The sequence below is a fragment of the Acartia tonsa genome, chromosome 9 (genome assembly GCF_053477335.1).
Source record: "Acartia tonsa isolate MP-2025a chromosome 9, ASM5347733v1, whole genome shotgun sequence".
Taxonomy (NCBI): domain Eukaryota; kingdom Metazoa; phylum Arthropoda; class Copepoda; order Calanoida; family Acartiidae; genus Acartia; species Acartia tonsa.
The window spans coordinates 25974984-25999925 of NC_137268.1; the positions used below are offsets into that span (position 1 = coordinate 25974984).

General features: G+C 33.1%; 2 protein-coding genes across 2 annotated transcripts; both read right to left on the reverse strand.

The window, feature by feature from the left end:
- On the reverse strand, window positions 1–3844 carry LOC145328627 (uncharacterized). The gene is made up of 3 exons (XM_080172385.1): window positions 3748–3844; window positions 1752–2195; window positions 1–400 (listed from the first exon to the last, which is right to left on the reverse strand). Exons 1-3 carry the CDS (start codon window positions 3781–3783, stop codon window positions 344–346), a joined length of 537 nt encoding a protein of 178 aa, XP_080028511.1. The 5' UTR covers window positions 3784–3844; the 3' UTR covers window positions 1–343.
- Window positions 3822–24940, reverse strand: LOC145328624 (lymphocyte-specific helicase-like). The gene is made up of 27 exons (XM_080172383.1): window positions 24710–24940; window positions 23868–24055; window positions 23511–23648; window positions 21350–21435; window positions 20925–20994; window positions 20529–20594; window positions 20110–20207; window positions 19572–19654; window positions 19111–19206; window positions 16898–17015; window positions 16441–16534; window positions 16147–16229; window positions 15754–15846; window positions 15466–15559; window positions 15124–15198; window positions 14550–14651; window positions 13954–14077; window positions 12607–12740; window positions 12360–12487; window positions 11410–11484; window positions 11029–11100; window positions 10677–10801; window positions 10187–10268; window positions 9530–9658; window positions 9141–9264; window positions 8778–8909; window positions 3822–5139 (listed from the first exon to the last, which is right to left on the reverse strand). The coding sequence occupies exons 1-27, from the start codon at window positions 24810–24812 to the stop codon at window positions 5089–5091; spliced, it is 2763 nt and encodes a 920-aa protein (XP_080028509.1). The 5' UTR covers window positions 24813–24940; the 3' UTR covers window positions 3822–5088.
- Window positions 24941–24942: the final 2 nt, after the last annotated feature.

Genomic DNA, 24942 nt, shown 5'->3' on the forward strand with positions numbered 1-24942 from the left:
CTTTCAAAAATAGTTTAAAAACAGTTTAATATAAAAATATAATGATCTAGTGCAGATATAAGCAAGATTATATAAAAAATATGAAATAACCAAGATACAATGATACACAAGGCAAGCTCAACCAAAGGAAAGGGCGTATAAATAAGACTTCTTCGCGCATTTTTGTGAGCAGCAAGGTACCTCTGCATTTTTGAGCATTGGCTATTTCAGATTATATGAATGCCTTCTTTTGACAATATTAAAATTATGTTTGAATGTAAGATATAGATCCAGCCTTTAAGCCATAAGCAGCCTTTAAGATTATTTTACTGGGCACTGGACCAGATCTAAATAAAATACATATCTAGTTGAAACCAGTTAAATTAAGTTGCTTGTTAACTTTGCGAGTCTTCTTCTCAACCTAAAAAACATATTTTATATATCCAATTTATGGCTAATATTTATCAGCATATGCAACCTTTACCAACACCAGTTTTTGGCTTTTACCATTCTCTCATTTCGTAATCAATTGACCAACTTAAAAACAAGGATGACAACATCCATAAAAGCGAAGCTCTGAAACGATATGACAGACGAACATTAACTTTTGTTGAGTGTCAGAACTGAATATACAAAATATGAAAATAAAAGGTTTGACAAAATTATACGTAAATTTGTTGCAAAACTTCTTAAATATAGAATTATGTTTAAAGACATACTGACATTTTTAATACTTGATTATAGAGATGCTTCGCTCATAATATTGTACCTTATTGTTATAGGAATTAGTAATCAAAAAATCAGATCGATCGGATGATTTTATCACATAAAAAATTGTTATTAAAAAAGTACAAAAATCAACATGTTTAAAATGGACGTACGGACATTCTGGTAACGATTATAGAGTTGCTACGCTTTCTAAGTCGTACCTAACTACTACAGGAATCACCATGCAAAGTTTGAAATCGATAGGACAATTTTAACATGTCAAATTAATGAATAAAAGCTAACTATCTCGGACGGACGGACCGACCCTAATTATAGAAAAGCTTCGCTTTTAAAAAACGTAACAACAAATCTAAATAATGTATGAGAAAGTGAATAAATACAGATGGTTTTCTTTTTATTAGTAGAGCATCATCTTAAAAATCCTTGCATCGAATAAAGTGTCAGTTCCTCTAAATTTTTTGAAATCATTGAAGCTTTTAAAGTTATACTAAGAGTAGAAAATCAATGCAAGGAGAGGGCCTGCAGGGCAAGATCACCCCACAGGGACTAAAATAATTTTCCTTTCTTGTTCATCAAGAAATATGTTTGAGTGAAAATTAGATATTCAATGATTTCCTATTCAAGTTAAATCTGTCTGTATCATACTAGAAAAAAACTAATTCATCGAGAGACAGGATTATTGTAGAGATATCGAAAACCAAGTGATTTGTACATTTGGAAACATCTTAGCGCTTTCTACAAAGTTATTACCTATTAGGCTTAACTGAAATAAAATTTACATCTATCATCATTTTAATCTTTTTATCAACAAATACAGCCTTACAAAGCCAGAACTTAAGAAAAATTTTAAAGTTTTGAGTTTTGTGTTAATGTCACTTTATATTCCTAATAAAAATTCTGCTAACTAGGATGTTTTTTTATTATACTAAACATTTGGTTTAAGGAATCTCTACAATAACCGTGTCTCTCTCCCTTTATTGATCAGTTATTTCTAATACCTTAGACAGATTGCATCACCTTAAAGCAAAATTAAACAGTACCACCTTTTTATCTGGTAACTGGATTAAAGGTGAGGTTTGAAGTTTATACATGCTTGTTGATGAAAGAGGAGAAAATGTCTTCGCCTTCATACCCGCCTTGAGTGAACCTGGTTCCGCCGTTCGGAGGCTGGCGGGGGAGCTTTGCCAAGGCGAATAATTTCTATCTTTAACTAGTGATAAGTCAGGAAATTCATATTTGTTATTTTCTTTGCTGATTGAATTTGAACTTTTACATGGGGACCTCATAAATTTAACTGGTGATCTCAAGGCTTTTACTGGATAAAGGACAGTTTCTGCCACCCAGTAGTCATTCTTTTCACTCAAAGCTCCGCCACCGAGGGTCTTGGTTCGCTTCAGTATTAGCTTTGGTGTTCTTGGCGTGTCTGATGATTGCGGAGCATTCTCTTTTCCTGGCGTTCCATGATCTTCTGAATCTTTAGGTCGCCTCTAAAGAATATCAAATATCATTAAACAAATGTATTTAAATGGGAGTAGGTAGGCGGAAGTGACACTTTTTGAAACCATAACTAAAAGTCAAAGGAACTCAACTAAATAAAGAGTTACAGCTCCGAGATTTGACATGGCTGTTGCTTTAAAGAAGTATAATATGTAACTGTGGAGAAACTGAGGCGGAACCCCTGTTTCCCGCTGAATTTTTTTTTCGCCTTTTATCGCAGATGATTGAAAATTGTCTAATTTGGCGAGAAAAGGCAAAAATAAATTTCGGCGGGAAACGGAAGTTCTACCGCCGTTTCTTCACAGATCCATATTGTACCTCTATGAAGCAACTGCCATATCAAAACTCAGAGCTGTGACTCTTTATTTAGTTGAGTTTCTTTGACTTTTAGTTTTGGTTTCAAAAAGTGACACTTCCGCCCCCTCCCTTTTCCATGCTTATAAAGGGGGTGGGGGGGGGGGGGTAAAATGTGGTGACTCGTGCCACGACATACCAGCAATTTTATTTTGGGTGCTACTCCCTTAGTTTTAGAGATAATTGGATGAAATCTTTTGGGCTGGGTCACTAATTACCCCAACTATTGGTATCTTTAAAAAAAAACGGCGGCGGGACCGCCGCGCCCGCCGCCGTTTTCCGCCGACACCAAAAATTTTTTTTATTGCATTTCTCGCCGAATTAGGCAATTTGGAATCATTTGAGACCATGTTATTTTTTTCAAAAATTTTTCTAATTTTTTTCTAATTCTCGCTTATCAAGGCATATCTTAAATTCAGTAATTTAACTTGGGGTAATTAGTGACACAATCAAAAAGATTTCATCCAATTATCTCTAAAACTAAGGGAGTAGCATACTGTATTTAAGATATACCTTCATAAACGAGAATTAAAAAAAAAAAGTCCCCCCGCAGGGTTGCTTGTAGGGGGAAAAATTTTTGAAAAAAATAACATGGTCTCAAATGATTCCAAATGGCCTAATTCGGCGAGAAATGCAATAAAATTTTTTTTTTGGTGGCGGCGGAAAACGGCGGCGGACGGCGGTCCCGCCGCCGTTTTTTATTCAAATATTTTTTTACTGACCTACCTAAAAAGATTTTTTTTTCAATATCTTTAAAAGCACAGGAGTAGCACTGAATTTTAGATATACCTTGATAAGCGAGAATTTGAAAAAGTCCCCCCCGCAGGGGTGCTTGTAAGGGGAAAAATTTTTGAAAAAAATAACATGGTCTCAAATGATTCCAAATTGCCTAATTCGGCGAGAAATGCAATTAAAAAATTTGTTTTGGTGGCGGCGGAAAACGGCGGCGGTCCCGCCGCCGTTTTTTTTAAAAGATACCAATAGTTGGGGTAATTAGTGACCCAGCCCAAAAGATTTCATCCAATTATCTCTAAAACTAAGGGAGTAGCACCCAAAATAAAATTGCTGGTATGTCGTGGCACGAGTCACCACATTTTACCCCCCCCCCCCCCTTTATCGTCCATTGTCTTATCCCTAATGATCGCTGCTTTGCTAAATGTTGCTAAGCTTAGCCGAATATATCCGAACCTGAAATTTCATGAAGTCTTTCTCATCTTGGAACATTTCAATAGTGGTTAAATTCCTTTAATAAGGTGCTAAAATCTGAAAAAAATATCAAATAAATTAAACCCAAAAGTCGACTCTTTAACTAAAGGCCAACTCTAATGCAACAATCATATCTCAGCTTAAATTTTTTTTTTAATTTGAATTAAAACTTAACTTTTTTTTACCTATTTTCGGATGCAAGCCATAATAAATTCATATTTCGATCCTTTTGCATCAAAATAAATGCAACATTAATTGAATTAAAGCTCATTCCCTAGTTAATTCTATTATCAGATATAATAACACCAAAATAATCTTATTTGTCGTCTTAGTTCTAAGGAATCTAAATTTAGGATAATACATAATTTCGGACGTTTTCCCACACGGTGCCTATCGAGCACTGAAACCGCTACCCCTAATACAAACAAATTACAAATGGGGGGGGGGGGGGGAGAGGGAGGGGTAAATTTCATGATTAAATTTTTGAATGCTGTAAAAAAATATTTATTTTACGAGAATATAAGGTTCTTTAAGTTTACATATAACAAATTAGCACAGAATAATGTCACTGTTTTAATAATAAAATACTATAATTTTGGAGTTTACTGTAAAACAAAAAGCAAAACATTAATTTTACCCTATTGTCATACAGTCACAGTTGTACAGTTATAAATCATATGCTTTGGTAATACAAATAAATACACTAATGGCACTGACAAAAATAATTTAGATTTGACTTTATTTCACATAAGATCATAATGAAATATTTTATATGGAAAAGAGGCAAATGGATGGTTAGTTTGAGTTTCATTTTTAAAAACTATTGAAATTGCTTATGAACTAGGTAAAAGAATAAGGTAGGTATAGTTTTTGTTATTTTAAATTTCTAAATAAATGGCAGTCTTATTGATTAACAACATCACGAATATTTTAATAATTTTGATTTTTTCAAGTATGAAAATCATTAGTTTCATAGGTAATAAATCAGACAAATATAAAAAGGCATATTTTTTTATTGCAAAAATAGTTTCAGTTAATATACCTATAGGTATTACTTATTAATTTATATTCATAATACCAATGTTTTAAAATATTGATATCAAAAAAATGCAAAAATTATAATTTTGAAGGTAAATAAATTACATTAAATGTATTCGGTCATAATTTAGATTTATAAGAATGAAAAGGTATTTGTTTCTTATTTCTTCTTTTAGTATTGAAGATAATTTTGACGTTGTTACAGAGGGGAATTTAACATGAAACCCGTAAAATTGAGCAGATATTCTTCTTTTCTGTCGTTTTCGTTGATTGTTGTTAATGAATTTATTCTGTGACACTGTCTAGGGCCCCATGATCGTCAACATCCTCCAAAACCTTTAAAAAAAAGTATAAAACTATTAAAACCGCGAAACTTTGATATAGAATAAAAGTGGAATTTAAGAGAGGGGAAAAATTTAGCTAGCTAACATTGAGCTCGTTTATTGGTCATTCCGTTCATCCAGTGGTAAAGTAGATATATATATACAGACTGGCCAGCCAATTTTGAAAATAAAAAACGTACATAACGTACACAAAAAAAATACGTTACGTACATAAAAAAAGTAAAAAAACGTACAAAAAACGTACATTCCTAATAAAAATAAGTAAAATAATTTCCTAGTTACCTATTATCAATACATTTAAGTCTACTAGCAGCTACCTGTAAAGGAGAACCATAGCGAACTGACAGACACAAGATATCCTATTACTCTATTTAATAGAACTAGCGTCTACGCTCCTAAAGGCCTCTAGGGGCACTTGAGGAGGGGAGAGTTGAATTCAATAAAAAAAACATGGATTACAACATACATAAGTAGCGAAGCTCAAAAGTTATTTATAGACATCTGGAAAAAAATTAACTTAAAATCGCAATTAAAATTAATTTTTGGGGGGAGGAGGTAGTTTTTTTTCTAAAGTCAATTTCTCTTGGGAGGGTGGATGGTGATACTCTTCCCCAAAATAGTTATAAAACTTCCAAAAACCTATGAGAAGCTATCCTGTTAAGGAGAACCATATCGGTTCCGTGGTTAGCGAGATTCTTTGGTTCAAACAAACAGACATTCTGTTATTATGTACAAAGTATATCCTATTATAAGGACCAGCGACTACGCCCTTAGAGGCCTCTAGAGGAACTTGATTAGGGGGGGGGGGGGAGTTGAATTCAAAAACCCATTTTTTTATTTAAAAATAAAAAGTAAAAAAAAAAGATGACAACATCCTTAAGTAGCGAAGCTCAAAAGTTATGGATGGAAATCTGGGAACTATATAAACTATAGAGTAGTGTCGTAAAAAATAAGCATTTACCTTATTTAAATAAATCACAAAACCTTTTAAAAATATATAATAACGTGAAAATCTAGGAATAAATTCAGCCCCCCAACCAATAAGCAAATCTCAATGAAATTTAGTGAAAGTATTAAGAATGAAAACTAATACAATCCCTGAAAATTACAACCGTCTATCAGGAATATGAGTTGTGAAAATCACAAAAACCTATACATCTAGGAATCGATCGAGCACTGCAACAAATAGACAAACCTTAAAGAAACTTTTTGAAAATATGTAGAATGTGAATCTATTTGTTCCCTGAAAATTTCAGCCGTCTATCTTGAATAGAAGTCGAGAAAACCATGAAAAAAAGAAAATCTAGGAATAGATCTAGCACCCAACCAAAAGGCAAATCTCAATGAAAATATGTAGAATGTGAACTTATTCAATCAAAAGACAGGAGCCGAGAAAATCACGTTTCTCCGATAGCATAACGGACTGACAAAGTGATTATAGAGTAGCTTCGCTAATAATTTTTAAAAAGAAAGAAAAAATAGGGGAAGGGTTGTGATTTTTTTTTAAGAGTAGTTTCTCTTGGGAGGGTGGTTGTACCCTCTCCCAGGACCTATGAGAAGCTACCCTGTAAAAGAGAACCATATCGGTTTAGCGGTTAGCGAGAACCTTCGGTACAAATAAACTGACAGAGAGACATACATCCTGTTATTACGTACTAAGTATATTCTATTAAATAAAGTAGTAAGTTTTTTGTCTGATGCTTAAGATTTTCATAACTACTTCACACAGTTACCGAGATGGTTTTAGGCTATTTTTCTACCATTTTGAATACAGGTTCTTGAAGTGATATGGAAGGACAGAGAAAATAGCCTACAACCTCACAAAGATCATGTCGGTTCAGCAGTTAGCGAGATTCTTTGTTACAGAAAAAAAAGGATTTAAAGGATAAACATATAATAGGATATAGGGTTATTTTGTCTATTGCTAAAGATCTCAGAAAATACTAGTCTTTAATACAAAGTAAATCAATGCCTGTCTGTCTAAAGCTTAAGATCTTGGTAACCGCTGAACAGATTGGATTCTAAATTCTAATCTTCAGGGAATATATCTACTAGTCCTGTGGTAGTTTTAGGCTATTTTCTTAGAGTGTAGGAAACCCACCCCCCCCCCCCCAAAAAAAAAAATCAACCACCCCTCAATTTATTTTTGTAAACTAATGCAAATCAGCGGGGTGGGGGAACCCCCACCGCACCCTGGGGCGAAGCCTAAATGAAAAAAATAATCACAATCTTTTTTTATATTTAATTTTTTTTGACAAATTTCCAACAAACGATTCTATAAAAGAGGGATACGAAGCCTCTAATCCTAGTAGAAAGTAAAAAGCTTTAAGTGTCCCTCCCCCAAAGAAAATAGCAAAAACCATCACAGGACTATTAGGTATATTTCATGAAGAGTAGAGCACAATAGGTTCAGTGGTTACTGAGATATTAAGCTTCTGATATACAGACGGACAAGCAGACGGACAGACATCATTCTACTTTGCATTATAGATAATATACTATTTTTGTAATACTTTTAGACAAATACAAATAAATATACAAATACTTTTATACTTATATTTGATTCTTATTCTTTAAAAACTGAAGATACCAAAAAATAAGACTTCTTAATCCTACACTGTGCACCATATGATATCTCGGAAAATTTACCCAAGTGTATAAAGAATTTGAAAAAAATTATCGTAAAATCTATTAAAGGGGTAGTAGCATGAAATGCATTTAAACTTGAATTTAGTCAACTGCATATCTCTTTCTGTTCAATAGTTTAAACTATATCTATAGGACATATATTTCAAATCCATAAATTTAAACTGTAAGTTCTAATAACATATATGCATAATTTACATACATATTTTTGTTCTATGAAAATTGAAGATATTATTGAATTTATTTAAATAATACACTTATTGTTTTTGCAAAAATTTTCGTACAAAACATACAAATTACTTTTCTGCTAATATTTGATTCTTATTATTTTTAAAAAAAACGTAAAACGTACAAAAATACAAATTTCAAAATACGTTACGTACACATATCAAAATAACGTCCAGAACGTACACAGATTCGATGCGTAACGTACAAAACGTACAAAACGTACACTCTGGCCAGTCTGTATATAGTATATATATAAAAGCGGGTGGATAGGGATAACTGTTGTTTTAGCCCCCTGCGTGTTTCACTTTATTTGAGAAAATCTAGTGTAAGATCCAAGTAATAATATTCTTTATAACATGGAACTTGCTTTGGGAAACTGAGAATATTCATAACATTTGCGTAATTTGCTGCTTGCCTGTTTGCTTTCCAAGAAATTAATAGTAAACCTAACAAACTCAAAGGATTAAAACAGTTTGGACAATAATTAGATGTAAAAAAAAAAAGTAAAATTAATGATTATTTAAACCAAACAATCAAGATTTACCTACAAAAAGTACCCAAATATCGTGCTATCAAAGGGTTGGATGCCTGTTAAGGAAGTAGTTAAGATTATATATTTCACTCAACATGACTTCTCTACCCAATATTCATTAGATGAAAAAAATTTCGAAATAGTCTTGTCTTAAAAAAAAATACAGAGAAATGGCGACCTTAAAACATATATTTGATATCTTAATCATGCGGGAATGAAATTACCTCAAACACTCCTTCAACCTTGATCTCTTTCTTGGGCTTTGTCTTTGTTTTGTCGTCCTTGTTGTCCTGTTGACTTGACCAGGTCAGGTCAGACCTGTCCAACAATTTGGACAAATCATCTTTGGATAAAACCTGAAATTATATTAGTGTTAATTTTCCAGTTATTATAGAGTTCGAGTAAGATCAATATAATGCATTAAAAGGGAGTATAGGCTTTTATTTCATTTTGAAAAAGGAAATTTTATTTTCCAAAAAACCTACCCTCTCATTCCTAAGACAAAGCCAATACTCCCTGTTTACGCAAAAGTGTCAGAACTCTCCCCCCCCCCCCCCCTAGATAAAGCTATGAATCAAACTATATACCTCTCCTTCCGAGCAAGCAACAGCCCCCACATGATCCTTGCTGTGAAGAAGTTTGAGTAACTCCTCGGGATCAATTTTCAGGGCAGCTTTCTCTTCAGTGTCAGCAGTAACTGAGTTAAATTTGTCCTGATAACAATTCATAATTTTTATGTTTGTAAACTACACAATTATTAAGTTTTAAAAAAGATTAAAATAATTAAAGTAAAAAGAATGTTCTTTCGTGTAAGAATTGTAAACTGCATAGTACTTTAAGCTATGACAAAGGAGAATGCCGAAGGAATAGGGTACTGTAAAAAAAGAAGGTGACAAAATTTTTTGAAATTTTTTAATTGTTGGAAAAGATAAAAAACTGTAAGCCTTGCTTTACAAAAAACATAAATAAAATGAATTCCTTGTGGATGACAAGTTTCTCAATCTTTCTCTTGGCAGCAGCTCTCAGTACAATCTTCTCGTCGAAGGTTCCCTTGGTGACAAGCCTGTACACCATCACTGGCTTGGTCTGCCCAATCCTGTGACACCTAGACAAACAAGATCCTGTAAAATCTAGACAAGACACTAAGGACGTCCAATGGGAGGGAGGGGGGATAAAGGGGTGATGTTGAAGTTTGAATTTTTAGCCCCAACCACAAAAAAAATTAAAAGCTTGGACGTCCTTGCCTATATGATATAAAGACAACCCCCTACCACCCCTCAAATGAATTTAAATCCCCCCCCCCCCCCCCCCAAAAAAAAATGAAAAAGCTTGGACGCCCTAGCAAGACACCTAGACAAACAAGATCCTGTGACACCTAGACAAACATAGTCCATGAAAAAAGTATACAACACCTAGACAAACAAGATCTTGTGACACCTAGACAAACAAGATCCCGTGACACCTAGACAAACATGATCCTATAACACCTACGTCAAACAAGTTCGTGTAACACCTATACAAACAAGATTCTATGATATCTTAAAAAACAAAAATCTGTAAAGCCTATACCAACAGGATTCTGACGGACAATTGATGTTCAGAATATAGATGCGTTCGCAACTTTCTAGTTTACCTGTCCTGAGCCTGCAGATCTTGCTGTGGATTCCAGTCACTGTCATAAATAATGACAGTGTCAGCTGCTGTTAGGTTAATACCTAAAAGAAATCAATGTGTAATAATTTTAATATTGAAGAACATCTTTTGAAGGAGTGTGGGAGCCTGACTTAAGGTGTGATTAGATGTAGTGGAATTAAACATAAAGGGGCTTCACCAAAATAGGTGCAACACAGGGATTTGGCATAGCAGCTACTTTAATGAATTACAGTATGAAGCTGTGGAAAAAACACTAGGAACAATGGAAGACATTTATTGTAGTATTTCTCAACAATTTTAATATATTTTTACCCCCCACCCTCTCAAGAAGGAACAGCAACATGCCCCCTTTTGAAAAATCAATTTTATAGAGTAAGCGTAACGCAATAAAAACTAAAGTTTTACAAAGAAAATATAATATTATCAACAGTATTAAAACTTTCTCTGGTCTGTTCTATAAAAATGTTTACCTAAGCCTCCAGCCCTGGTAGAGAGGAGGAACACCTTGACCTCGGAGTCCCTGTTGAATTTGTCAATATTCGCCTGGCGGTCAACAAAGTCCATGGATCCGTCCAATCGAGAAAACTTGAGCTTTCTATTCAAATATATTATGCATTGGTTAAAAGTAAACATGAACATGATTTTCCAAAAGTGCTGTCAACACTGTTAACTATTAAGGAAGGAAAAACCATTTTTAACACGACTTTGCAATCTTACCCCTTTTTGAAAGAATCGTCTGCTTTGTATGGAACCTAGCTATTCTGGAGTTAAGCTACCCCATAAAAGTAGTCAAGAAGGTTTATAACTAATGCACAACTATTCCTGAGATTCAAATAATCGCCGAGGATATCCAGCATTCTTGTCATCTGAGAGAATAACAGAATTTTGTGACCCTTCCTAATTCATTAATTCAAAGTTAAATATTCTGCATATTTCTTATTGATTACTTAGTAAAACTTACTATTTTCGTAAGGACAAGACCAACTTTTAAAATCAAAGGCAGAATCGTCATTCTAATAAATTGGAGGATTTTTATAAAAAATACGCTATCTCAAGTAAATAAGAATAGCTTCTATTACAAATTGACAACCCCTTCATTTTGGTTTAAGGGGATTGTCACAATTTTCGCAATGTTCTACTCTATGCACGCCACTGAATGTTTCAATTCATATATTTTTAAGCAGAATATCAAACTAAATTTGTTTCCTCATGAGTTCAGTTAACATCTGGTCCAAAACTTTCATCTTGCCACATAATCCAATCACATCCTCATCAATCCTGAAAAAAGTCAATAAGGGATAAGACAATGACAATATATACATTTGGTTACAATTAAGAACACTGTGACTTAATAAGAGCATTTGACTACAACCAAACACCCAACCCGAAAAAATGACACTCTTTGAAATAGATGAATTTTTAAAATGTAATAGAGAAGCTTTGTTACATAGATGCAAAATATCCGAAAAACATTTAAGAAAAGTCTTACGAGCAGATATACCTCTAAATATAACTATATTACCCTATATAAAAGTAAAAGGATGTGTTATAAGTTTCTGAAGCCCGAATGTTCTTGCTAACCGCTGAAATGTTTATGGTTCTTTTGAACACTGAAGCTTATTATTTGTCTAAAAAAAGGTTTATGAATATTTTGATAGGACGTACCACCTCCTTCTAAAGATTTCGACCTTGGAACCCTCTAAGAATTAAAAATGTTCTTTTTTCTAGAGAGAGGTTACAATGGGCTGTTTATTACACTAGTCTCCAAAGTTTTATATAACGTATTCTTATTCGTTAGCTTGACAACTTTGGGGACATCAGTGAATTTTTATTGGTTTGTTAATTAAGTTGAGTGTTCAATCGTTTTACCACTAATTTTAATCTACAGAAGGGGTAATTTTGTGATCAATTTTCGCGTTGGGTGTTTGGTTGTAGTCAAATGCTCTTATTAAGTCACAGTGTTCTTAATTGTAACCAAATGTATATATTTGAAATGGTCCATAATTAAGAATAGTTTGACTTAATAAGGGCATTTGACTACAACCCAACACAAAACTTGACGGAATTAAGCGAAAAATGACCCTCTTTCTCACTTTTCTTTGTTGTGAATCATGATTGTAATTGGTGGAAAATTCAAAGGCCAAAATCCTTACTTGTAAAACCCGTCGTCTGTGATTGGATATTCAATGAGGTATGGATGGTTGACCGCTTTCCTCATGTCCATCATTCTACTCTTGATACTGTAGCGAGTCTCACTTGTAGACATCTGTTCTATCAGTCTCTAAATATAAGACAGACATAAATGAGTTATCAGTTATCACTCATTGTCCTATCCATTTATCGCTAAATATTTTAAGATGTAAATGTAATAAACTGAACTAAATGACAAATAATACTCACATAAGCAGAGTAGGATGGTGCAGCCTCTTTAGATGCAATCCTTAGCATTGACGCCTCAAACTTATCATCATTCTTATACTCGCAAACAAGATCGAATGAGTAATCAATGTCAGCTCTCTCGCGCATGCCACGGCCTAAGAAAATATAAGTTAAAGTCCAAAGTACTTAAATGTTCGATAAGTGTGTTTGCTTATCAAAAATTTGCTTCAAAGACGTAGTTCATACTACTGCTTTGCTAGAGACAGGGGTGTATATTCTGCACAAGATTTATTTTTTTTCCCCTGCTACAAAATTTTTTTATTTTTCTTCCCCCCCCCCTAGTTTTTTCTCAACAAGTAGGGGGAAAATGGAAAAATATTTAAAGAACTCTATATTTTATTTATTTTATTCCTCCTACCACACATTTTTTAAAAATTTTTCACCACCAGCCTGATTCCCCCCTCAGGAACTGGAAAAAATGTTTTCAGTTTTCTTAATTTTTACATTTTTTTCCCCTCCAACCACTTATTTTTTTTATTTCTCCCCCCCCCCCCCTGAGCAGGGGATCCCATGTAAAATATTAGGGTTGGGCCGGATACTTTTTTGGCCGGATACCGGATACCGGATATCCGGCTGATTTCAAATGCCGGATATCCGGTAACCGGCCGGATATCCGGCAAATATCCGGTTATCCGGCCAAATTACCGGATATCCGGCCGGATAACCGGCCAAATTACCAGATATTAAAGTAGTAAAAAAAAAAATTTCTTCAGAAATCTTATATAAATTTACATAAAGTTAAACTTATTCAGAAAAAATGTTCTTCTAGCTTCAATAATAAGAAAATTATAGCCATTTAAGATTTTAAAAAGCAGAGATTTTTGGTGTTAAGTATAAAAAATTATAGAGCCGGATATCCGGCCGGATAGTTTCAATATCCGGTATCCGGTCGGATATTGAAAATGGCCGGATATCCGGCCACACCGGATATCCGGCCCAACCCTATAAAATATACACCCCTGGCTAGAGACATTAATAATTTAGAGTATGGGGAATGTCTTAGCCCAATACAAGCGAAACGAATTACCATGCACAGTAAAAACTTTTAGATAAAGGTCAGGCAATCAAGGTCGTAGGTTGTCTGGTGTTACTTAAGCTAATAGCACGGGTGTTTGGACAGAAAAGAATCGCTCCCCTTTAGACATGATGACGTTAAAGTGTAATAGACATCAGCCTGGCCCGAATGAGGTTAGTGACGAGGATATAATGAGTATCTAAAAATACGCGGATCCATTGTTATTTTTTTATGTCAAAGTGGGGATTAGGATACAATATTTTGAAGTTTATGCATTAAAAATAAATACTGACCATGTTTCTCTGTATCAACAACATCGTCTTTCTTGACATTGAGGAAAGCCTCAATTGACCGCTCCACTACAGCCTGGTACAAGTCTTTCTGTATCTGGGTCATGGGACAATACACCAGCACTTCCTAGAAACAATTTGTTAGGGTGTGTGTAATAGTGGACCTAAGGATTGGGTACTCTTAAGAGAATAAAAATCTTATAATGGAATATAAGATATTGAAAACATAACAATCCTTCCACAATTGAAGTCTTGAAAGTAAGAAATACATAGTAAACTTCATAAGCAAAGCATCTTTTGACATAAACAAAGAAAACATTGATATAATATTTTAAGATGCCTTAGCAACTTATTTTTATAATTTAAAGGCTAAAAGTCTACCTAGCTCTATTTTCTACAGGGATCATAAGCGATAAGACAGCGAATTATAAGTATTGGTTGGAAAGATTGAACACTGCTATATAGTTTGAAACAAACCAATCGAATCTCAATAAAAAAAAACAAAGTTTATGAGCCAACAAATAAGATAACGTGGTTATAAAGCTTTGGACGCCAGTGTAATTTCCAGTCCAATATCCCCTCCCCTTCCTCATTCTTACCTTCTTTGGTGGAATCTCCAGTCCAACATCAGTCTTAATTCTTCGCCTTAGGAAGGGCAATAGAATTTTGTGAAGCATATTTACCACAGAGTTTCTTTGTTCCTATTTATTAAAGAGATTACTAAGCATTTTAAAAAATTTCATTTTAATAAAATGATTAATATAGGGGTGCATTAAAACAATATGTCTACTATAAACAACCTTTATTTGTCTATCTATTTTTCTGTTTGTAATTCTATAATCTAGCCAAAGGTTTATTTGATATCTATCAATCTTTTTTCAGTATTTTTTTTCATTATCATGTTTGTAATTGTCTTTTTTCTTGTTTATCGGTCTGTAGTCAGGGATTTAAAGGGACAAGAAAATTGATGTACATCCCAAATAATGATACACAAAATTACCCCTGCTATAGATCATTGAAACGTTTGGACACTCAAGTAAATGAACCAACAAATTAAAATTCAATAAAAGTTCCAAGGTTGTTAAGTCAACGATTAAGAAAACGTTATTATAAGACTTTGGGGGCTAGTGTAATAAACAGCTTAATGTCCACTCCCTCCCTTGTCTGTGGTACCTGTAATACAATCTTTTCTCCAGTTCCTTCTTCATTCTCTTCAATTTCTTTGGCATCAAACCAGGACTCGAACACCTGAACACAATTTAAATCAAAATCAAACACCAATTATAACATGGTATTCCAAATAATCGGATATGGAATTTTATTACAAATACAGAATGTTAAATAAGGACGCAAATACGTCTTAAAATAGAGCTGCCTAATTGTCACATGAGTCACCGACTCGCCAGTCGTGTCAACATAACAAAATTAAAGAAAATAACATTTAAAATTTGACATAAAAAATCAGCATGTTACAAATTGCACTTTTTACAAATACTAAAATGTAAAAGTACTTACATTGACATTGTCAAAAATTTCCGGTAGGATAAAGTTGAGTAGGGAGAAAAGTTCCCGAAGGTTGTTCTGTAGGGGTGTTCCAGTCAATAGCAGCCTAGAAACATGTAAATACAGACTTATAATATGATTCTATAATACATAATTTTAGTAGCAAAGTTACTAGTATAACTTTTTTCCCCGTCTGTTCAGCTAATGAAGGAAATGTAATTACTCGACTCATGTTTAATCCAATGCGTTAGGTGCATCCTCATTTTCCTATATCAAATTACACATATACAAAATTTCTACCTGTTATCAGTTCTGTATTGTTTGAGCTCTTTGATAAGCCTGCACTCCATATTCTTCAGTCTATGGCCCTCGTCAACTACCAAATACTTCCATCTATAATAGGTACATAAATATCAGTTACAGACAGACATACATTTAACGTTTTTAATTTTATAGCCCCCGTCTAAAACTAAGTTATTGGAGTTAAAGTAAGACAGACATTTAATGTTTTTTAGTCAATAAACAGTTCAAACTAATTTGACAAACTTTCAAGTAAAGGAGACTATGCAATGCACGAACGAGACCAAGTGATTTTAAACTATCAAAATTGTAGTAATATGTAGTAGCAATCCTAATAAAGTTTGAAATCGGAAGGGCGATTCTAACACTCTAAATGGAATTATTGATACTTACTTGACAGGACCAAGCAAAGCTCTATCATTCATGGCAATCTCGTAGCTGGTCACAACAACAGAGTAGATATGCTGCCCCAAAATCTTTAAAAAAAACAGTATTAATCATCAACTTGTACTAATAAGTTTTCAATGTATATTGTCTGGAAATATAAATCTACTTTTAATCGTTTAAAAAGCAAGCTTATATTTTGCTAAATAAAAACATTTGAAAATTCACTCGGCTAAAGAAGTTAAAGTATCACTCATAAAACTTAAATTCAGAAAAAAGACAATGTTATTGTTGAAATGTCACCTCGTTGTAATGACTTTTTCCAATCAGTTTTCTTTTCTCCATTCTTTCTGGTTTTGAGCCGTGGTACAAAATATGTGGAATAGTTGGAGTAAACCTAAATATTGAAAACTAAAATCATATTTATACAGTGAATTTAAGATTAAATGAATAATACTCTCTAATGTTATATAGTACATTTACAAGTCATTTAAATTTAATTGAAAAATCTACCACTTTTCAATGTTAATATGAAGACTTAAATTCTTGTGATATATGCAACATTTAGCATTTTTGTTTTATTTTTCACTTAAGGTACCTGCAACCTTATAGTGTGTTAATAATATTAAGAACGTTAATTTCAATTAAAACATTCCCAATATGATACTATAATATTCCTCTAGCTGGAGGAAAACATGTACCAATCATTGCTATTAAGGTGGTACTTTCAGATAAAGAGTTGATAAAAGGGTTGTCATACCTTTTGAATTCATTGATCCAGTTAGGCACGGTGGAAAGTGGAGCAACGACCAGATATGGGCCTGGCAACTTGAGTTCATACAGATAACTGATAAGGGCAATTGTCTGGATGGTTTTACCTGTAATAAGTATTAAATACATTTTAAAATAAGAATAATGAAGAAGAGGATTACAGGACCTTTTGTAGCAACGCCAGGATTTTAGACAAATTCTAGTAATACAACTATCTTTAGTTATTTAAATCTATAAAGCTTTAAATTCATAACCAGCTTACTAAAAACTTGTTCTGAGAAACCAAATTGCAAAATACTGGTTATATCATACAAAATAACCTATGAGCAATAGCCTTTAACCCCCCGCCCCCCCTCCTAGATTTAAAATAAATTACTAATTCGGTGCCCTAACTTTGCGGGGAAAAAAATAATATTTTGATGGAAAATATCTTTTAATCATACTCAAGGACAGTAAATAAATTATTTTTATAAATAATGAAGTGTGTTATTGTATTTGATTGCCAGACAGATACAAATCATATTTAAGCTCAAAAAAACGTGCGGCTAGAGCTAACTACACATGAAAGAACAAACTTCTTTGTAGAAAATATATTTCGCTTTATTCAAGCCTTCTCAATTCTATAAAATAATAACCATATTTGCAAAAATTCTTAAGAAAACAACAAGCTTCATACTAGTTAAAATTAATATAAGTTTAACAAAAAACAAGTTAAAAATATTAAGTACTTTGAAAAAAAGAATTTTTAAAACAAAATAAAATCCAAATCTTTTTACTTTGAAATATGGTGTACCTAATTGTTTGAGAGTTTATGTACAACTGAATTATTTATTGTAAAGGAAGGGGGGGGGGGGGGGGCCGGGGGGAAGGGTTAGCAGATGAAAATTGGCGGTCAAACTTTTCAACAGTGGTAAGAATTTATACAACAACAAGGAAGAAAATATTCAAAAGTTTGGTTGGGTTAGCATTTTTAAAAAAATATTGCAATTTGCAAGTCAAATAGGTATAAATTATGTTACAAGAAAAAACAACATGTATTAGCAAAATTTACTTTCATTAACAAAAAATATATAACAATAACAATAAGGGGGGGGGGGGGGGTTTAATGCAACCATCTCGTAATCAATGTATAAATGGCACTTAGAATTCGAATTTCGATCTGAAATTTTGCATGAGTAATCCTTGGTAGGTCTATTTTCCCTAAATCGAACAAAAAGTTGAAAAAGTAACAGCTAACGGCTCAGCCGTTAAGCCGTTTTTTGGCTATTTTTAGGGCAAATCTGTCAAAAATTACGTAGAAATCAACATTTTAAAACATATTTTTGCTTTAAATCATGTGAAATGATACAAAAAATATTTTTTTAGATTTCTAGTACCAGCAACTACCGGCTAGAATCGTTAAAAAACTTTTTGAATCGGAAAAGAGCATTATGTGGAGAGAGGTTTCGTGATTTATTTCCATAAAAAAAGCCAAAAAATTACTAAGCGGCTGAGCTGCCAGCCGTTAGCCGTTACTTTTCCAACTTTTTGTTCGATTTAGGGAAAATAGACCTACGGATTACTCATGCAAAATTTTATATCGAAATTCGAATTCTAAGTGCCATTTATACATTGATTACGAGATGGTTGCATTAAAAAAAAAACCCCTTTTAAATTTTTCTGTTCAGCCCCAGGTGCTTTGTTTCAAAGGGGGGGGGGGGGGGGGGGGCGAAAGTGACACTTTTTGAAACCAAAACTAAGAGTCAACAAAGGAACTCAACTAAAAAAAGGGTTACAGGTCTGAGATTTTGCACGGCAGTTGCTTTATAGGGGTACAATATGGAACTGTGAAGAAACGGCGGCGCAACCGCCGAAAACCGCCATTTCCCGCCGTAATTTTTGTTGCCTTTTCTCGGCGGTTTTCGGCGGTTGCGCCGCCGTTTCTTCACATTTCCATATTGTACCCCTATAAAGCAACTGCCATGCAAAATGTCAGACCTGTAACTCTTTTTTTAGTTGAGTTCCTTTGACTTTTAGTTTTGGTTTCAAAAAGTGTCACTTTCGCCCCCCCCCCCCCCCCTTTATTGATGAAGAAGGATTCTCGACATTTTCTGTACATGGCTGACTCCTGCCTGCAATTTTCTATAACAGATACTTTCATGTTGGCAACACTGTTCTATATTACATATTTAAGCTACGCTACTACAACTGTACTTTACTAACCTAGACCCATTTCATCAGCTAATATTCCATTGATTCCATGCTCATGCAGTTTTGCCATCCATTCAAACCCATCAAGCTGATAGGTTCTCATAACGCCTGTAATGAATAAATTATTCCATATAGGTTGGGATAGAACATCTAGCACCTAAAGTTTTAATAATTCGTTATCTTATTAGTTGACTAAAAAGTTTGGGCAATATTAGTAAACATGGATTGTTTGGTTTAATCTAGCAACGCCTAATCATTTTAACCAACCATTTTATTCTAAATTGGGGTACTTTGTTTCATTGTTTCTAACTGAAATAATACTATTAAATTATGAATTATTTACAGTGATTAAAAATGACGATTACAAAACATAAATATCAAATAGCTTGTATTGCTCAAATAAAGCTTGAAACTTTTTTCGTTTCCGTAAGACAATTCTAGGCTAACCGCGCTACCTAAATCCATATTATTACCTCCACTTAGAAGCAAGGGTTGCCTGTTTGAAATTGGCTGTCCTTCGAAGAATCTTGCACATTCGGTTTTTATCTTTTTATTCCTAAATTAAATTTTGGTTTAACTTTATCTATAATACAAAGTAGAATGATGATGACTGTCAGTCCGTCCGTCCGTCCCTTAAGATCTTGGTAACCACTGAACCGATCGGATTCTACTCTTCAGGGAATATACCTACTGGTCGGTTTAAGGCTATTTTCTTGGGGGGTAGAACATCCCCAACCCCCCAAAAAACGAAAAAAATCACCCCGCCATTTAATTATTTAAAATAGTGGTAGAGTGGGGGATCCCCAGGTAATAAAAGATGTTATTATACCTCTTAGGACAAAGCCCCTAGAGACTAGGGGCGAAGCCGCTAGTTTCATCATAAAGGGGAACGATGTCTCTTTGTTCGTCTGTGCGTTGATTCCTGGAACTATTTGGTTTCGCATACACTCCTCCCACATATTAAAATTTAATATGGCAATGATGCTCACAATGAATGAAATTTTTACTTACTTAACATCATCGTTAGTTTGGTCTTCAATTTCATCAGCTTTGCGTTTCCTTTTTCCCTTTGAGGCAACCTCTTCTTTCGTTCCTTCGCTGTTTCCTTTCTATAAAAGGACGATTGTGACTTATTCTGGTAAAAGTTTACATATTTGTATGTGGGGGACCAAGCAAAGTTAAGCATATTACTAGTGAATAGAAATTTAAGATATAAATGCTACGACGCAAACCCAAGAATTTTTTTCTTGTTTTTTAAATAAACAAGGGTGTCAACATTCATGAGTAGCAAAACACAAAAAAAATATGGATGAACAAACTAAATGGTCATAAAAAGAGAGAAAGAGATCGAAAGAAAGATAAGGGGGTGATAAAGAATAGTTTAGTTTATTTTGATAAAAAAAAGCAGTCTATTTAGAATATATACTAACCTTCAATCCTTTCTGAGCTCTATTTTCTCTTGCCTCCTTTCGTTTCTTGTCGGTTTCAGCTTCATCCTAAACACACAAGGATGAAAACATAAACAAAAGCTCAACAATCTAACATCTAAAATGTAGCTAAATATTACAGGAATCAAAGAAGGGAGCTAATATAATAAACAGACCCCAGCTGTAAAAAAAAGCTTTATTTTGAAATTCATATTTTAAGTTTTTCTGTTGCTTCAGTCGTATGAGTTATGACCTCTTAAAATCTCTAAAAAATGCAATTATAATGAATCCAAAAATGTCAAACTTTTTAAAATTCAATCTTAATTTTAAAACGACCGTAACTGTCTAATTCGCAAATGGAGCATTCAAGAATATAACATTCTTTACAACAGTACTTACCTGCATCTTTTTCTTGAGGTAGTCCACAAAGAATTTGGATTTTTCAAGAAGATCTAGAAGCATTGAATATCTGGAAAAGAAAAGAATTAGAAATATTTTGCGTATCTAAAATTGAATATCACTTGAATATAAAAATTAAATTCAAAAGTTGCGCACAAGTGAGTAGGTATAAATTAGGCGAGTATTTTTAATGAAAACAATTTTTAGTAAGTTTTATACCTAAATCACTTAATATCGAAATATTTAGGTACTATTTTAGATGAGGGTAACACAACTCTCCAAAGAAAATTGCCCCTGGAAATAAATACCATCCCGCCAAAAAAAAAGTGGAGGACCGAACAGCGAACATCCAATACATTCCCTCAAGTTCCCTAGCGTAACAGTTGATGATTAGCTTCGCCTGTTTAAGCTATAAATAATTTTACCTTTCTTGTTTGCAGTTTTCAGGTTCTGGCTCGGGTTTGTTTGCCGCCTCATTTTTTATGTTCTTTAAACGTGCGGCTTCCTCTTCCTGGGATTAATTTTAAGTACATTAGTATTTGTAATTAAACGAAGACCAACCCACAAGTAGCGATGTAATGTCTAAAATATTCTTGAAATACCTACTGAATACAGATTCATTATCCTTTATCCTTATATAAAAAGATGTCGATCTGTCTGTTTGGATCTCGCAAACAGCTTTATAGAGAAATCGCAACTAGATTTAATCCTTTACATTACACGGTTAGTTTTTTATTAAATGAATAAGTTAGGGTACAATGTTTGGCACTTTCGATATAAGTAAATGATAATAACAAAGCCACAGAATACGATAATACCTTCAGAAAAATCGATGAAAATAGTTTTCATACTAAATTTTGGTTTTTTATATTTTTTCTAAAATGTCATGACAGAAGATGCAAAATGTCGTCTTAGTTTTTTGAAAGGATTAATCTTCTCTGAAATCTAAATTATCAAAATATTTTTTTTGGTAAATGATTATACGATATATGTCAAACATTTTATCAGAAAGAAATATTTAAAATTGTGAAGTAGAAACCTGAATAATTTTTCTTGTGGAAATAGTTTTCTGCAAATGTTGATAAACATATGTCTGCTAGCATTAAGATGTTTGTACTGCCAATACACGTTGGGTTTTATTTAAAGAATTTCTTTAAAATGTTTTTTTTTTACATTGTATACCAATAACGCAATATTTGCTATCAGAAAACCCCCGACTAAGACTCGCCTACGACCCGATCTTTTCGGATTGCTTTGTAATTTACATTTTTGAAAGTCTTTCAACAGTATACACAGCAAATTCTCTCTTTTTTAACTAACTTTCCGAATAATATACCTAAAGCATTTGAATTGACAAAGGCTATGCTAATATTTTTACCATTCAAGTTTATTTAATATTCTAATAAATAGCGCAACCCTCCAAGTTATGACTACTTTTCATGAACATATGATCTAAAGAATAAGCTCTGACGCAATGTCATATAAGGATATTATAATATTCAATAAAAAAATTGTTATTTTTGCATATATGTTACATTTTACAGTGTTTTGTGGCTCAAAAGAAAGACAATTAAAAATTATTTCATATTATATAGTTTAAATTACATAAGATAACCTAGAAATAGTAAAAAATTCCCTTTCTTATTTTGTCGCAAAAGAGAATTCAACAAAGATTTTCATTAAAAAACACCTTAGTGTAAAAATTAAAAAGTTTAAACATGGTCACAAAAAGATTCAATTAGTTTATTAAATGTTTCATTTTCAGCAAATGACGATTAATCTCTATTACAAAGAATAAAGTGTAAAAAGATATTCTCGTTTTATTTTAAGCAACTTAAAATGCATTTTAATACCTTTTAATGATTTATTTTTTAAAACATCATTTTATAAAATGTTATTGATTTTTAAAGTTATATATTAGAATGTTTTTAAATTTTGTTAACATTTTGTTTAAATGTAGAAAATTGGTAATTCTAAACATTCAAAAAATGATTTTATTAAATTTTCATTACTTAAATTGCATGTTTGATGAAATTTTCAACTGATAATTCAATAGAAATCGTGTAAGTTTTATTATATTTTACTTTGAAATGTTAAAAAAATATATTATTGTCAAAAATGTGGAAGTTATACTTTCCTCAAAAAAAGACCTAAAACATGCAAATTAACACGTGTAATGAGATTTTTTTTCTTTCAGGTTTAATTTTAAGTAATTATTGATATTTTTTGTAAAAATGATTTTATATAAAAAGTTTTAAAACTCGAGTTATGTAGTGGTTCTAAAAAAGGTTGCGAATTTGTGCAATTTTCTTGCAAAAAAAATTTTCTAGGATTTTAAAAATAGCAAAGGGTGTTATTAGACGTACTTACAGATACAATTGCTAAGTCATTTTGGCCAAACACTAAAATAAAGTTTTGACATCTGAGGGTCCAAGCGTGATTACTTAAATAATTGAAAATTGAGGGTCGATTACCACTTTTCCTACAGGGCCCTAGATTCATCAAGGGGGCGTAGCCTATGGCATCTCATACAGCAGCTAAGCATTCAAATTCCACACCTGTGTTACAAAAACAAGCTTAACATACCTTTAAAGCTTCTTCAGAAATGAGTTCATTAGCCAAAGGATCCTCTTTGTAGTCAAGAGCAATATCATCTTCTTGCTTTAGCTCTTCTTCCTTGACAGCTCTGCGGAGAATGGCATTTTCCTCAACAACTTTTTCATCCTTGTCATAAAAAGAAAATTATAGAATTTAAATTTTATCACAAATGAGAAGCTTCATTTGGAAAATAAGGGTGACCCAAATACGAAGTTTTCTAAATTCTAAAGAAGAAAAAATACGCCAGACATGCGCACAGATCGATATCGCCTTTTATTTCTAGATAATAATAGATAAATCCTATACTATTGCACAATACCCAGTTGGTCAAACTTTAATCATTACCTTTTCGACCTCAGGAACAACTTGATCCCCGTTACTTGTTACAGTAACGGGTGGTTTTGCATCTTCAACAGCGGTGGTTGCAGCTGGTTGTTCTGCGGGAGGCGGCGAGGGGGAAGGCGTAGGCATGGCAGGAGTAACGGTTCGCGAGGAAGCTGCGGAACCGTAGTCACTCGTTGCCTCGCTGTCGTCTAAAACAATTGATATTTTGGATAAATTGACAATTGACGCAAATTAAAGAACATTTTTTATTTAATTTAATAATGGGGAATAAGCTTTGAAATCCTTTCCTTATATTAAAGTAACAGGATATGTGTTTGTCTGTACCAAAGGATCCCGCTGAACTAATCGGGTTCTCCTTAACAGGGTAGCTTCTCATAGGTCCCAGGAAGTTTTAAAGCTATTAAGGTGGAGAAAACGACAAAAAAGTTAAAATAAAAAAACGATCCGCCCTGCGAACAAATTTGCAATAAGCTAAAAACATAACTAACACCATCGAATCGGCGAAAAAATATTTTTGGTACATAGCTGATTTTAAAATAGATTGAAAAGAAACAATTTTACATGTCCGGAGAGTATTAAACGTTTAATAACAGTCGTATAAAGAATACAAGAGACCGGGTTACTGGACCTTTGTGTGATGCATAGAAAGGACTTATGTGATTAATCATTAAAATATGATTATATGGTAATTAAACATTGTATTTATTTGACGTATTTTAGATTCAAAGTAAGTGAAGTTCATATCGATACTTCCGAGTTAATTTTTACTTCTAATAAAAATGACTCAGGTGTTTAAACCCTAGATATGGGTATATATAACTGTAAATAATAGAAATTATTACCTGTTTGTTTCACTTCTTTCTTTGCTGCGGCGGCAGATCTAGGGCTCGACCTACCAGCATTTAGACTTTTCTCCGTTAACACGCTTCGTCGTTTGGGTGGCATTTGACGTTTTTCAAATATATCTGAAAGAAAATGTTTATAAAATTGGTTATTTTTGGTATTAAACTTATTTGTATGGCTTCTTTATAATATTTTCTTTTGACAATTTCAAGCCCTATCACTGGCACAAAGA